The 15886-nt window shown below is 35.1% G+C and overlaps 1 protein-coding gene across 2 annotated transcripts in view; it reads left to right on the forward strand.

The window, feature by feature from the left end:
- Nucleotides 1-12126, forward strand: part of SLC30A5 (solute carrier family 30 member 5) — a 28598-nt gene extending 16472 nt beyond the window's left edge. For both annotated transcript variants that reach the window (XM_082373487.1, XM_082373488.1), the window contains exons 6-16: nt 455-542; nt 1738-1814; nt 2057-2227; nt 2682-2970; nt 3153-3361; nt 4072-4229; nt 5073-5202; nt 7556-7757; nt 8549-8775; nt 10528-10656; nt 11278-12126. In XM_082373487.1, coding sequence (XP_082229613.1) covers nt 455-542; nt 1738-1814; nt 2057-2227; nt 2682-2970; nt 3153-3361; nt 4072-4229; nt 5073-5202; nt 7556-7757; nt 8549-8775; nt 10528-10656; nt 11278-11448 — 1851 coding nt within the window. In that variant the 3' untranslated portion in view covers nt 11449-12126. The remainder of the gene's footprint in view (nt 1-454; nt 543-1737; nt 1815-2056; nt 2228-2681; nt 2971-3152; nt 3362-4071; nt 4230-5072; nt 5203-7555; nt 7758-8548; nt 8776-10527; nt 10657-11277) is intronic.
- The last annotated feature ends 3760 nt before the right edge of the window (nt 12127-15886 follow it).

Below are 15886 nucleotides of genomic sequence, written 5' to 3' on the forward strand. Positions count from 1 at the left end.
AAGAGTGGTAACTAGGTTACTGACATTATTTTAAATCAGCTGTCTTCTCTATTACTTGCATGTTGTAGAATAAATTAGGTCACTACTAATTATTCCGTAGTTACTTGGGCTTTTCAAACAGAAGCAAAGTAACATTTAGGAAGATTAGTTCTGTGAACATTTCATGGTTTGTACATGGTAACATGCCTATCAGTACTAGCAAGGAGACAATTGAAGTTGTCAAATTGTCAAGTGCCCTAAAAATACCCTACAGAATTTGTTGGAGCTCTTTACTTTTGTATCTTACTGTTAATACTGTAAATTTATATTGTACAGTATAAGGACTTTAATGTCAGATGTTATTTTTTCTTTAAATATTTATCTGAAAAAAATTTTCTTTAGCATTTGTATAGTCATGGTCTTAAAAATCAACACTTGAGAAAGCTATTCTTGCTGTTATTCTCTTCATTTTCAGACAAGAGGGGCTGCTTTTTTCATTATTGCTGTGATCTGCCTATTGCTTTTCGACAATGATGATCTCATGGCTAAAATGGCTGAACACCGTATCCTTTTGCAAAAGATCGGAGTTTTTTAGTCTGGCACAATGGGAAATGAAGGAGTGACTGAATTATACTGATCAATCATGAATGAAACTTTCATAGATTGATGTAGGTATTCTAAATCAGTATTCAAATAATGAATAAATTCATTCTAAATTAAATATTTTATAGCATCTCAATATCTTTTACAGCACTCTTAAGTTTTCAGAAATTTAGGGACAATGAAAGAATATTTTAGAATGTCCTGATGCTATTAAAAAAAAATAGGTGATTTACCACTCAACAAAATCAATCTATTTGCTCTCTTGTAACAATTTAAATGCTCCTTTTAGACGTCAGTGGCAATTATTAAATATAAACTTTTTTGAGATTAAATGAAAAACCTTTGGCATCTTGCCTGAAAGAAGTTCAAATTCCTTAAGCTGGTATTCGCTCTCTTGCTCTAAATTATTATTTCCAACTCAGCCCCCACGCGTCTCTTATATAAACCCAACTTTCCAATCAAATATATCTACTCATTTTCCTCTGCAGTCCTGCAGTGTTCTTTCCTATCTACATACCGTTGCCCACTCCATTTAGCAGGACTCAGAACACCAGTTTTGATTCTTCTGGTTACTGATACTGCTGTAAAACCTATTAGTTAACTAATGTCAGTTTACTTTGTTACAGTGAAAGAGGACACCATGACTTTGCAAAACTCCAGGTTGATTGTTAGACAATTGTTGCCCACTGTACCCTCTTTTGCTTGCTGCTTGCTTTGCTGAGGCTTATGTGGTCAATGGCTTAGAAACAGATTTAGGACTGATTTTTACATGTCATATCCAATTCCATTGGATAGGAGTGATCTAAGGAGGTTCCTTGCTCTTGTCCCTTTGTCCTCTTTAGAGTATGCATGCATATGTCTTTTGGAGGTTAAGTACTAAAATTTAACAACTGTGCCTTAAGCACTATTATAATTGTTTTGGAGACAACAAAAGAAATATATATAGGCCATTCTAATTTATAAATCATGTCCCAAAATTAAATTTTTAATTATTTTCTTTTGTTTTTAAGGGAAACATATTGTTGAGGATAGTCAGGTTTGCCCTCAGATTAGTGTATAGTCAACCCAAAATAATGTAGCTAAAATTCCAGGAGGACTTCAGGATTCAAAGAGTTAATATTTGGAATTTTTTTTCCTTCACTCCAACTCACTTAGCTGAAGGACATCATGACAGTGCTCTAACTCACATGCTTTACACAGCGATTGCCTTCTTAGGTGTGGCAGATCACAAGGTATGTTCTTTTCTTTGTTCCTAAGGTGATCAAGAGATTCTGAAAAGTTACAGCAACTGTAACTTTAAAAGTACATTTAAAATAAGTTATCAGTAATTTACAGTACTGCCAGCCATTTAAGTAGTTCAGTAATTTGGGTTATGGAAAAAACATGCTAGCTCCGTTTCTTTAAATATTATGTATTTAAGGCTTGAGTGTTGAACTGTGTGTTTCTAATGAGACTTATCTACTTTTACTCATAGGGTGGAGTATTATTGCTAGTACTGGCTTTGTGTTGTAAAGTTGGTTTTCATACAGCTTCCAGAAAACTCTCTATAGATGTTGGTGGAACCAAACGTCTTCAAGCTTTATCCCATCTTGTTTCTGTGCTTCTCTTATGCCCATGGGTCATTGTTCTTTCTGTGACAACTGAGGTAAGAGCAGGAATTTACTGGTAATAAGTAAAATAAATTGCTGTTATTTATAGATTTTAGTTCAGTACATTGTATTTTATTTCAATTTGATGTTGCAAGTAGCTTTAAATTATCAAGTACTATTACATTTATATATCCCTCCCATTCCTGTGGCCCATAGGAATCAGTTAAATACTAATAATAATATTAATAATAATTTAATACCTACCCACAAACCCAAGGATTGTGTATCACCAAGTATTTATAAAATTATTAAACAATAATGCTTCTTTTTTTAATACTTTGGGGAATACTAGGAAAATGTGCCAATATCTTATAACTCTTATATTTTGGCATTTTACAAATCATATTGAATCATGGGAATATTTGTTTATACATAAAGCAATTAACTAAAATATAAGATGTGAACTTTATACCCATATGGTATTAACAAATTTTTTTTTTTAATTTCTAGAGTAAAGTCGAGTCTTGGTTTTCTCTCATTATGCCTTTCACAACGGTTATTTTTTTTGTCATGATCCTGGATTTCTATGTCGATTCCATTTGTTCAGTCAAAATGGAAGTTTCCAAATGTGCCCGATATGGATCCTTTCCCATTTTTATTAGTGCTCTACTTTTTGGAAATTTTTGGACGCATCCAATAACAGACCAGCTTCGGGCCATGAACAAAGCAGCACACCAGGAGAGCACAGAACACGTCCTTTCTGGAGGAGTGGTAGTGAGCGCTATATTCTTCATTTTGTGTAAGCATTTTTCCCCTTAGCAAATTTCATCTTATGGATTCTGATGTTCAGTCATTTACTAAATTTGGGAATTTGTTCAATGCTTCATACATTTAATGCTGATAGATACTGTGCTAGGTTTTGGTGGCTTAAATTTTTTTAACTTTTGTAATATTCCTTTTTTTTTTTTCTTCCATTTTTAGCTGCCAACATCTTATCATCTCCTTCTAAGAGAGGACAGAAAGGTACCCTAATTGGATATTCTCCTGAAGGAACACCTCTTTATAACTTCATGGGTGACGCTTTTCAGCATAGCTCCCAGTCAATCCCTAGGTTTATTAAGGAATCACTAAAACAAATTCTTGAGGAGAATGACTCTAGGCAGATCTTTTACTTCTTGTGCTTGAATCTGGTAAGAGTTTTAAATATTAGTGGCATATCTTAAAAGCTTAATCTTTTAATTTTGACAGTTCTGGTATAATTTTAGTAATTCCCAAATAATTTTAGTAATTAGATATGGGCTAAAATTATATTTTCTCTAAGTATTAGAAAGATTACAGGATCATATCCACACTACTTAAACAATTTTTTGAAGTATTTTAGAAACGTTGGTTTAGTGTGCTATTTCAAATTAGTAGATATAGTAGTTTATAAAGATTTTTATCAGGAATTCCCTGGCGGTCCAGTGGTTAGAACTCCTTGCTCTCGCTGCCAGGGGCCCAGGTTCAATCCCTGGTCGGGGAACTAAGATCCCACAAGCCACACGGCACAGCCAAAAAGAAAAAAAGATTTTTATCTACTCCTTATAAGATCTCACTACCCACCAGATTGCTAACATTTTATAGTCTAGTTTATTTAGTTCTACAGACATATAAATAAAACTATCTCCTTTTAAATAGTTTATAAGATAGACATATCTGATTTAGCTTGATTTCTTATAGTTTATATGAAATGAGGTTTCTTGTATGAGAACCAGTTAAATAACGAAAGAGACAAGTGTATAATATCTTCAAGTAAGGTTTGGGTAACTAAGGGTTAAAATCCTTATGATTAAATTCTGATAAATCTCTCTTGAAACAGTATTTCCCAACATACTCCTATTTTTTTTTAAACATGTTTTAGCTTTTTACCTTTGTGGAATTATTCTATGGCGTGTTGACCAATAGTCTGGGTCTGATCTCAGATGGATTTCACATGCTCTTTGACTGCTCTGCTTTGGTCATGGGACTTTTTGCAGCCCTGATGAGTAGGTGGAAAGCAACTCGGATTTTCTCCTATGGGTAGGTACACTAACTGTCAAGGCTTGTAGCAAATTCCATCTTATAGAATAAAGTTTTACTACTTTTAATACAAATTTAATTTTTCAGAGCTTCATTTTTCTTTAATTTAAAGTAGATAAGAGAAACTAAACCAAGCATTTGATAAATACTGAATGGCAGTAAGCTTAAGACTATATACTCCCTGACAAATCCCTCTCATAGGTAGATAGCAAAAAATCAGTTAAATAGTGAGCTATTTGGCCAACAGTGTTTCTTTGAGGTAATGGAATGTTCATGGGCATTCACATCTTTGCAGTTAGAAAGAGAATTCAGAATTTGAAGTGGCTCTGCATGCAGTATCCTTTCACTAAGTCATCATTCAGTTCAGCGAATATTAGAATCCCTGATTTGTGCAAGATATTTTGATAAGAACTATTGTAAATAGGTTAATAAATTCAGCTCTTACTTTCAGCTGTTTATATTTTGAAAGATGGATGAGCCAAAATTACAAAAACTTTTGATACAAAGCCGAATCTATGTGCTGTGACGGAGACACAGAGAACGCCAAAGGCTTAAAGGAGAGAGAAATAACTTCTTGCTAAGAAATTAGGACAGGCTTTGTGTAAGAAGGGACGTTGAAGAAGGACTTTGATAAATATATAAAATTTCAACAAACATATATGTATGGAAAGAACCTTCCAGCATTAGTATGATATTTAAAATCTTGGTAATTTTCTAGTCTTACTATTTGTGTAATTGAAAATCTGTCATTGAAAATCATTTCCTCATTTGTAACATAATAATGTTTATACTTTAAAAATATTTGTCATTTCCCTTTTCTAAAAATATATTCTACATTTTTAGGTATGGCCGAATAGAAATTCTCTCTGGATTTATTAATGGGCTTTTTCTAGTGGTAATAGCTTTTTTTGTGTTTATGGAATCAGTGGCTAGATTAATTGATCCTCCGGAATTAGACACACACATGTTAACAGTAAGTCTTTTCATTTTCCTATTTGAATTTCTACTCAAACTCATACAGCTTTTTCCCTGCTAAAGTTTAACTACTTGTAGTTATTGACCTAGGAAGGTTTTATTTATTTATTTTTTAATTTAAATCAACATAACTTCCTATCTTGCTATTTACATGTACACTGCTGACTCTTCAAAATTAATTAATACACTTTTCTCTAATATGCTAGTAGTCAAATATTAGATAACATTCTAGAACAGTTTTTTTTCTGCCTAATTAAACGTTTTTGTTTGAAGATGTGTTTTTGAATACCTGAGGAAATGTTCAAAGGCTTTACTCTAGATTAAATTACTGCTATGGCAGCTTTTAATGTTTTCCCTGTGCCTCCAGATCTTTACATGTGCTGTTTCTTACAGTTCTCACGCCCTTCCCTCACTTCTGCCCTTTTAAGCTTTGCTTCTAAAGTTGCCTTTGGTGGGATACTTTCCCTTAGTCCCTCTCTTCCCACCTTAAAGTGTGTTAGGTTTCCCTTTCTGAATATTCCCATTGTATCTTGTGCAAGCTTCTTTTAGCAACATTGACTTATAATTGTTGTTTAGTTTGTCATTCTTCCACAATTAAGATATGTGTCACTCAATATCAAAAACACAAACACCCCAATCCAAAAATGGGCAGAAGACCTAAATAGACATTTCTCCAAAGAAGACATACAGATTGCCAACAAACACATGAAAGGATGCTCAACATCACTAATCATTAGAGAAATGCAGATCAGAACTGCAATGAGGTATCACCTCGCACGGTCAGAATGGCCATCATCCAAAAATCTACAAACAATAAATGCTGGAGTGGGTGTGGAGAAAAGGGAACCCTCTTGCACTGTTGGTGGGAATGTAAATTGATACAGCCACTATGGAGAACAGTATGGATGTTCCTTAAAAAACTAAAAATAGAACTACCATATGACCCAGCAATCCCACTACTGGGCATATAGCCTGAGAAAACCATAATTCAAAAAGACTCATGTACCACAGTGTTCATTGCAGCTCTATTTACAGTAGCCAGGACATGGAAGCCACCTAAGTGTCCATCAACAGATGAATGGATAAAGATGTGGCACATACATACAATGGAATATTACTCAGCCATAAAAGAAATGAAATTGAGTTTTTTGTAGTGAGGTGGATGGACCTAGAGTCTGTCATACAGAGTGAAGTAAGTTAGAAAGAGAAAAACAAATACCGTATGCTAACACATATATATGGAATCTTAAAAACAAACAAACAAACAAAATGGTTCCGATGAACCTAGGGGCAGGACAGGAATAAAGACGCAGATGTAGAGAATGGACTTGAGGTCATGGGGAGGGGGAAGGGTAAGCTGGGATGAAGTGAGAGAGTGGCATGGTCATATATACACTACCAAATGTAAAATAGATAGCTAGTGGGAAGCAGCCACAGAGCACAGGGAGATCAGCTTGGTGCTTTGTGTCCACCTAGAGGGGTGGGATAGGGAGGGTGGGAGGTAGACGCAAGAGGGAGGAGATATGGGGATATATGTATACGTATAGCTGATTCACTTTGTTATAAAACAGAAACAAACACACCATTGTAAAGCAGTTATACTCCAGTAAAGATGTTAAAAAAATTTTTAAATTAAAAATAATTAAAAATAAAACAAATGGACTTCTCTAAAGGAGAAATTGTAGATGTATGTAAATTAAGTAGTGCCCTGAACTAGAGCTACTATTCAAAATCATTTTGTAAGAGGGGATAATCAAGGGTAAGGATCCTTTGGGGTGTTATTGTGGCACCATTAAGTCAAGATAATCTCATTTACTTTGTTTTTTAAAAAATGCTTTTCCACTGTGCTTTTTTTACTTTGGGAAATTTTACTGTAGTTAAGAAACAGTAAGAGTGTGTTTATTTGGAATCCACTCATTAGTAAATTACAATCATTGCCTTTTAAAGTATTGATATTTACCTAGTAATATAAATGAGATTTCAGGTACAGTGTATACTTGCTCTAGTAAGCAGTACTTTCAAACTCTTTATTTAAATAAACAAAACAAAACTTTAGCATCATTTATTAATAAACCCTGAATCAAGTACATTTTTATTCTTAATCATTTAGTTAAAGCAAATCTAAATCCTTTTACTTGTCAACACTTTGGTATTTGAAAGTTAAATGCTTCTTCTAAAATATTCTAAAATTCACACTTTTAAAATTTTCTTATTGAATTTAATGAGGTTTTACTATGAATATTTTCAAAACTGTAAACCAAAAAACATATATAGCTACATAATAACTTTTAAATAAGAAGTTTATTTTTTTAATTACAAATTTAAAGGTTTTCTCTTTTCTTTTTTGCTAGCCAGTCTCAGTTGGAGGGCTGATAGTAAACCTTATTGGTATCTGTGCCTTTAGCCATGCCCATAACCATACCCATGGAGCTTCTCAAGGAAGCTGTCACTCATCTGATCACAGCCATTCACACCATGTGCATGGACACAGTGACCATGGGCACGGTCACAGCCACGGATCTGCAGGCAGAGGCATGAATGCTAACATGAGGGGTGAGTCCTTGCCAGATACTGTCCTACCTTTCAACTGTGTTCTGAATTGTCATTGTTTATTTGTGTTTAGTATTGGGTTCTTGGTACAATTTTATTTTAAAAAACCAACCTGTAACTAAAAAGAGATCTAAAGTCATCTGTTACAGAAAATGCTCACAACTGTTCATAAATGTCAATTTTTTTAAATAAATTATTGTAATTATAGAGTCTTTTTCATAGTGACACTTGAGTAAATATGAGTTGCAAGGGAAACTGTGCATTACGCACTTTCACTATAAAAGAACTGAGAAGTTTTATTGTACTGAAAAAAAATATGGGGAAGTATCATTTATGTTGAGATATTTATTCTGATGTTTTATTTTTTTATTTATTTTTTTGGCCACGCCGCGTGGCTTGTGGGATCTTAGTTCCCCAACCAGGGATTGAACCCTCACCCTCAGCAGTGAAAGTGCGGAGTCCTAACCTCTGGACCGCCAGAGAATTCCCTATTCTGATATTTCAGTAGAAATAATTTAGGTAATGTCAAAACTTGGCTCATGTATATGATTTCTAGGAAGCTTTCTCAGACACCATCATAAAATTCACCACACTGGTAATAGTTGCCCACATCCTTACTTCACCACTATGCCATGAATTCCTTGATGGAAGTGACCATGTTTAGTCATTTTGAAGTACCAGCCCCTAGCAGAGGACCTGGTGAATAATAGGTACCTCGTAATATTTGTAGAATGAATAAAAGAACTAAATTAAATGTGCTTTAATTTTTAATATTTTATGTATCTTACTTGTAGGTGTATTTCTACATGTTTTGGCAGACACACTTGGCAGTATTGGTGTGATCGTATCCACCATTCTTATAGAGCAGTTTGGATGGTTCATTGCTGATCCCCTCTGTTCTCTTTTTATCGCTATATTAATATTTCTCAGTGTTGTCCCACTGATTAAAGATGCCTGTCAGGTTCTCCTTCTGAGACTGCCACCAGAATATGAAAAAGAACTACATATTGCCTTAGAAAAGGTACTGTGTATAATTTCTTTACTAGTCTTCTTCCTTTTAAAATAGCATTTGAAATTAAATAAGTTGACCTAATAAGAAATGAAAATGACAATCTTGTAGAAAAATGGACTGATAATATAAACAGGCAATTCATAGAAAAACCAAACACAAAATAGAATGTATTTCAGCTTGTGGTTTGCCATATCTTATTTATTTATTTGTTTTGTTTGTTTATTTGTTTATTTATTTATTGGCTGCATTGGGTCTTCGTTGCTGTGCGCGGGCTTTCTCTAGTTGCGGTGAGTGGGGGCTACTCTTCGTTGCGGTGCGCGGGCTTCTCATTACAGTGGCTTCTCTGGTTGCAGAGCACGGGCTCTAGGCACACGGGCTTCAGTAGTTGTGGCACGCGGGCTCAGTAGTTGTGGCACATAGACTTAGTTGCTCCACAGCATGTAGGATCTTCCCAGACCAGGGCTCGAACCTCTGTCCCCTGCATTGGCAGGCGTATTCTTAACCACTGCGCCATCAGGGAAGTCCCTGACATATCATATTAAATAATTAGGATCTGCTGATGAACAGTTGGCATCTTGAATACTTAAGGTATAGCATCTTAACCCACTGGTTTCATAAATAAAATTAGTAAAGTTTTCTCACTTTCTCATAATTGGCGACTAATACATCCTACTAAAAAAGAAAGTTTTTTATTTCAAAAATAATACATATCCATTACAGAAAGCTTCAAAGTAGAAAAAAATAAAAAAATAATAATCACATATAATTTCACCACCTGGAAAGAAACACTTTTTTTTTTAAATTTATCTATTTATTTATTTATTGTTTTGTTTGTTTGTTTGGCTGCATTGGGTCTTATTTGCTGCGCACGGGCTTTCTCTAGTTGTGCTGAGCAGGGGCTACTCCTCATTGCGGTGCGTGGGCTTCTCATTGCGGTGGCTTCTCTTGTTGCAGAGCACGGGCTCTAGGCATGTGGGCCTCAGTAGTTGTGGCATGTGGGCTCAGTAGTTGTGGCTCGCAGGCTCTAGAGCTCAGGCTCAGTAGTTGTGGCACACAGGCCGAGTTGCTCCGTGGCATGTGGGATCTTCCCGGACCAGGGCTTGAACCCACGTCCCCTGCATTGGCAGGCGGATTCCTAACCACTGCCCCACCAGGGAAGCCCAGAAACACTTTCAAGAGTCATTTTTCTGTATGAAAATATTTTTAAGATAAAAATGACCAAAAAAATGTTTTGTACTGCTTTGTAAATTTTTCCCCACTTAATTATGTCATGTTGATAAATATTCTAATACATTTTTAATGACAGGGTAGTGTTACATTGTGTGGATAGTCTATAATTTATTTAACTAGCCCTCCATTGTTGAACATGAAGGATATCTTTTTCATGTGTTATCTCAAATATAACAATACTGGAATGTTTGTATCAATATAAAGGAAACAACATGGTTTATTGAACGTATCCAATGTTTAGACTAGGCAAAGTACATCTTATATCGGTGAAAATGGGTGTAAAGGCACCTGTGTAACCCTGTTCACTTCCTATTCCAAACTTCCTTCCCTGGCATCACTGCCAGGTCAAAATATTTTAGACACCTTTACTTGAAGTTAGTTGTCCCTCCCATTCCTTTCTCATTTCTGGGGTCTGCTTATTGCTTTTTTTTTTAATCAGCTTAATAATGGTTTCTGGACTAAAAAGACTGCTTTGTGTTCAGTAAATTAGCCTTCAAATCCATTTATATCACCTCTCCTTTTATTTGACAGCTACAGAAAATTGAAGGATTAATATCATACCGAGACCCACATTTTTGGCGTCATTCTGCCAGTATTGTGGCAGGAACAATTCATATACAGGTGACATCTGATGTGCTGGAACAAAGAATAGTACAGCAGGTAATAATCTTAAGTTTTTAAAATAATTTCAGTTGAGGTAATTGCACACATTGTAAGTTATACAGCTCAGTAGTCACTTAATTGTTTAAAAATATCATTCTTACAGCTGTCCAAGGATAAGTTATTTTTTTACATCTAGATTTGTTTTATATCCAAAAATGGTAAAAAATAAAGTCAAGTTTTAGTATGTGGAGGACAAGCTTAAGTTAATGTAAAAAAAAAAAATTCATTTGTAATCCACCTTGGTTCCCAATAGATGGTCAAGAAATAAGTTATTATAAATATAGTCCTAAGTTAATAATAATAATAATAATAATAAAGTTGGCAGGTATGTGTCATGGTTGGAGATAAGGATCAAAACAGTTCCTGTATCCCTATTCTAGACCTACCGAATTGGAAACAGTAGCTTTTTCCTTTTCTACTTTGAATGTCAGGTCAGTGATTTACTGGCCTTCTAAAAGATCCTATGTAATATTTGACCAGCTAAATAATAAACATTACTTTAAGGACTTACCATTGACTATCTGTGGCTATTTAAAAAAATGTGATATCTATTATTTAATCCAAGTGCACTAAATGCATTAATCTAAATGCTTTTAAATGTATGGATTTTTATAACAGGTTACAGGAATACTTAAAGATGCTGGAGTAAACAATTTAACAATTCAAGTGGAAAAAGAAGCATACTTTCAACATATGTCTGGCCTAAGTACTGGATTTCATGATGTTCTGGCTATGACAAAACAAATGGAGTCCATGAAATACTACAAAGATGGTACTTACATCATGTGAGAGAACTTGGGAATTACCCCTGGGGTATGAACAATGAAGATGAAATGACCGGGTATTTATAATATCGCCAGAAGGAAGAAAATTGCACATAATTGTACAGAAAAATTTTGTGGTATTTGAAAAAAATTTTAAAGCTCCCTACAGCTGGATCAAGGAATCTTTCTTAAAGGAAATTTAAATACAGAATGAAGCGTTAATTATACAAGTAAAATAATTGTTTGAATTATGTGTAAAACAGGAAACTTAAAATTTAAGTGAACATGATGTATCATATCATCTTCAAAAGTGAACATATAATGATGGATTCTAGTGAAGACCAAAATAACTTCTGTGTATTTACTTTCTGTAAGAAAGCATCTCCATTGTAAATAATGTATTTACATGTTTATTGCAAAGACCCAAATGAAAAATTTTTAGTCAATTTTTTGCATAGCCCTAGGATAAAATAGGAATAAAAGTTCTATATTTATGGATTTTCTGTATATAAAACTGGTTTCTAATTATAACTTAAATCCATTAAGTAAAACCTGTATTGCCACTTTAAACTAAATTATTTGGGAGAAACTTCAACCACTGATATGAGGCAGCAGTGAGAATAGTGAAGGATAACATGACAGTTTTTGATGTATTACAAAAGCCAACCACTCTGTAAAATAAATTTTTTTACTTTTGGTAATATTTGCAAATGCATAATTACTTTATTAGGGTAAAGAACTTAGACTAAGTTGTGTTCATGTTATTCACTCTGTCTTCTTCCTCTAAAGTAGAATATTCCATTTCTTGTTATGCATCTGGCATTCCAAGTTGCTTATTAAGCTGGTATCCAAGCAGTGCTAGGCTTTTCATCTTTTCATATGTTGTGGAACAGCCAGTGGAGAGAGTCATAAATAATTGTCAACTCAGAGTTAATTTTCTGCCTATAGATGTAACTTTTTCTTTTTTTTTAATTTCTGGAACATGTAGATATAGAAGAAATATCAAAGAATTAGGTGGTTATTTTAAAGTTTAATAAGTAAATCTTGTTCATAAACCCTTGGGCACTATGAAATCACAATACTTACTCTATAACTACTTTCTATAGTAATATCTATATTTTTTCATTTCCAATTTAAACTGAATGTATAGTCTGAAAAGACTATATGATAAATAGATACATCATAATATATGCAGTTTTATGAACACCAAAGAATGTTGACCAAGAGAAACTTTTGAATACCTATTTATAAGCATCTCAGTATTTTCACTCTTATACTAGGAATTTTGATAAGTAGGATGAATTAATTTTAGTATGGATACTATTTTCTTATCTATACCATAATGGCAAACATGTATTGTAAATCATATTTTTGTCTTACAAATTTTAAAATGTGAGAGGTTTTAGAAATTTGTTATAAGTTATTTTGATATTCCTTGTCTTCTCTTTACACATTTTCTGGTCCAGAATCTTCAATACATATTAAAATTTTTGAGTGGTGGGAAAATAATTGCATATTGATGTTTTAATGTAATTTTTATACATTAAAAAATTTTAAGTAGATAGGTACAATAAATATTACATCATTTTCTTAATCGTCATTTCCCTTGGAAGGCATAAAAATAGCAAGAAAATTAAACTAATGTGATGGACAGCTCTCAAGATGAGAGAGAACGCAACACTGAAGGGTGAGGGAGTGCAGATGGAAAGTAGGGAAACTCCAGTATGGAGAGCACCAGGGTACTGGTTCTGGCTCATACAAACCATATGACTTTAGGCAAATCAGCCTCTCTGGGTATCTTTTTTTTCCTCATACATAAAATGAGAATACAATCTGCTCAAATTCACGGATACGGAGCAACTGGAACCCACACACTGCCAGTAGGAATATGAAATGACGCAGCCACTTTGGAGAACCGTTTGGCAATTTCTTTTAACATTAAGCATACAGCTCTCCTGTGACCCAGCAGTTCTACTCCTGGGTATTTACCCAAGAGAAATGGAAACATGTCTATAAGAAAAGTGGTGCAAGAATGTACATCTTCATGAGACCCCAAAACCGGAAAGAATCCAAATGTCCATCATCAAGAGAATGGATGAGTAAGTTATGGTGTATTTACAATGGACTACTTACTCAGCAGTTTTTAAAAAATTACTGTTACAAGCAATATAAATGAATCTCAAAAACATTATAAGTGAGGGGCTTCCCTGACAGTCCAGTGGTGAAGACTCTGCGCTCCCAATGCAGGGGGCACGGATTCGATCCCTGGTCGGGGAACTAAGATCCTACATGCCGCAGGGTGCGACAAAAAAATATATATATGTGTGTGTGTGTGTATATATATATATACATATAATTGAAAGAAGACAGCCACAAAAGAGGTCTACTATATGGTTCCATGTATATAAAGTACAAAAACAGAGAAGACTATAGTGATAGAGCATAGAAATTTTCAATAGAGCATTAATTTTCAATTGCTGTCATAACAAATTACCATAAACTTAGGGCTTAACACAAACTTATTATCTTACAGTTCTGTAGGTCAGAAGTCCAGTATGGGACTCACTGGGCTAAAATCAAGTTGCCACCGGGCTGCATTTCTTTCTGGAGGCTCTCAGAATCCATTTCCTTGCTCATTCAAGTTGTTGGCTGAATTCAGTCCTAATGGTTGTGACTGAGGTCCCTGTTTCTTTGCTGGTATTCCCAGCTTCTAGAGACCACCTGCATTTTTTGGCTTATGGCCCCTTTCCTCCATCCTCAAAGCCAACAAGAGTAGGTCATGTGCTTCTTATACTTCAAATCTCTCCTGCCTCTTCTTCCACTGTAGCATCTTTCTTTGACTCACTCTTCTGTCTTCTGGACTCTTGTGGTTACATTGGGCCCACCCAGGTACCAGATAATCCCCTATCTCAAAGTCCCTTTTGCCGTGTAACATAGTCACAGGTATGTTCATAGTCACAGGTTCTGGGCATTAGGACAAGGACATCTTTCTAGGGGGTCGTTATTTTGCCTGCCACATGTTTGCCTTGCAAAGACTGGGAGTTTGTTAGGGAAAAAGAAGGGCAGGGAGATCTTTTTGGAGTGATGGAAGTGTTCTATATCTAGAGCACAGTGGTGGTTACACAGGTGTATACAATTGCCAAAATCTTAAGTATAACTTCTGCATTTTCTTTTTCAAGTGCTTTTATAATTTGCTAGTAATTATTCGAAGCTACTGTGTGGTAGGCACACAATTATCCACTTTTTTCTCCTAGTACTCTGGTATTATCACATAATGTTAGCTATAACTGATCTAGTTCAATAACACAGTATAGTGGACTAGATTTTTTTCAGATACATTGTTCCTCTTTGTGGCTATTTTCCACTTGAATTTAAAGGCCAAGGAGGTTTCCTCTGCAACAAAGTACAATACATAGATCTGTCAGTGTTAATATTCACATAGTTATGGAAAGCCTGTTTAAGAAAATAATACAATTCAGTAGTTTATTTATGGTTTTTTAAACATTGAATAAATCCATTCATACTCAACAAAATTCATTGAAGTTCTTTATAGCAAGACACTGCTCTAGGAGCTAGGGATAAAATCACCTATAAAACAGTCCTGCCCTAAAGGAGCTTACTTTCAAGTGTAGGAGACAGACTAATATGTAAAAATGTCAGATTCTTTTGAGCACTATGAGGAAAAAGCAATAACTTATTGAACCCTTGCTATGTACCAGGTGGGCAGTGTTCTAAGCAATCAATATGTGTAATTATTATCCCCATTTTACTGATGAGGAAACTGAGGAAGAAAAAGGTTAACTTGCCCCCAGATCATACACCCAGTAAGTGGTAAAGCCAACTGTCCAAACCAGGCACTCTGGTTTCACCCTTAACAGGGGTGCTAGAGAATGGCCAAAAAGGATCTCTATGGGGGAAGACAACCTGATTTGAGTAAGGAAGCAAATGGTACATAGTATCTTAGACCGTATTCTATTTTTTTTTATAAATTTATTTTTTTTAATTTATTTATTTATTTTATTTTTGGCCGTGTTGGGCCTTTGTTGCTGCACGCGGGCTTTCTCTAGTTGTGGCGAGCGGGGGCTACTCTTCGTTGCGGTGCGTGGGCTTCTCACTGTGGTGGCTTCTCTTGTTGCGGAGCATGGGCACTAGGCACGTGGGCTTCAGTAGTTGTGGCACGTGGGCTCAGTAGTTGTGGCTCGCAGGCTCTAGAGCACAGGCTCAGTAGTTGTGGCTCACGGGCTTAGTTGCTCTGCGGCAAGTGGGATCTTCCTGGACTAGGGCTCGAACCCGTGTCTCCTGCGTCGGCAGGAGGATTCTTAACCACTGAGCCTCCAGGGAAGTCCCGTATTCTATTAATAGCCACCATTCTATCCTGAAAGAACATCAAATGTAAGGCATTTGAGGCAGGAGGTGGTTAGCATGATAGAAGAAAAGCAAGAAGGCCAGTGTGATAGCAGCAA

The sequence above is a fragment of the Balaenoptera borealis genome (genome assembly GCF_965194805.1).
Source record: "Balaenoptera borealis genome assembly, chromosome: 2".
In the NCBI taxonomy this organism is placed as follows: domain Eukaryota; kingdom Metazoa; phylum Chordata; class Mammalia; order Artiodactyla; family Balaenopteridae; genus Balaenoptera; species Balaenoptera borealis.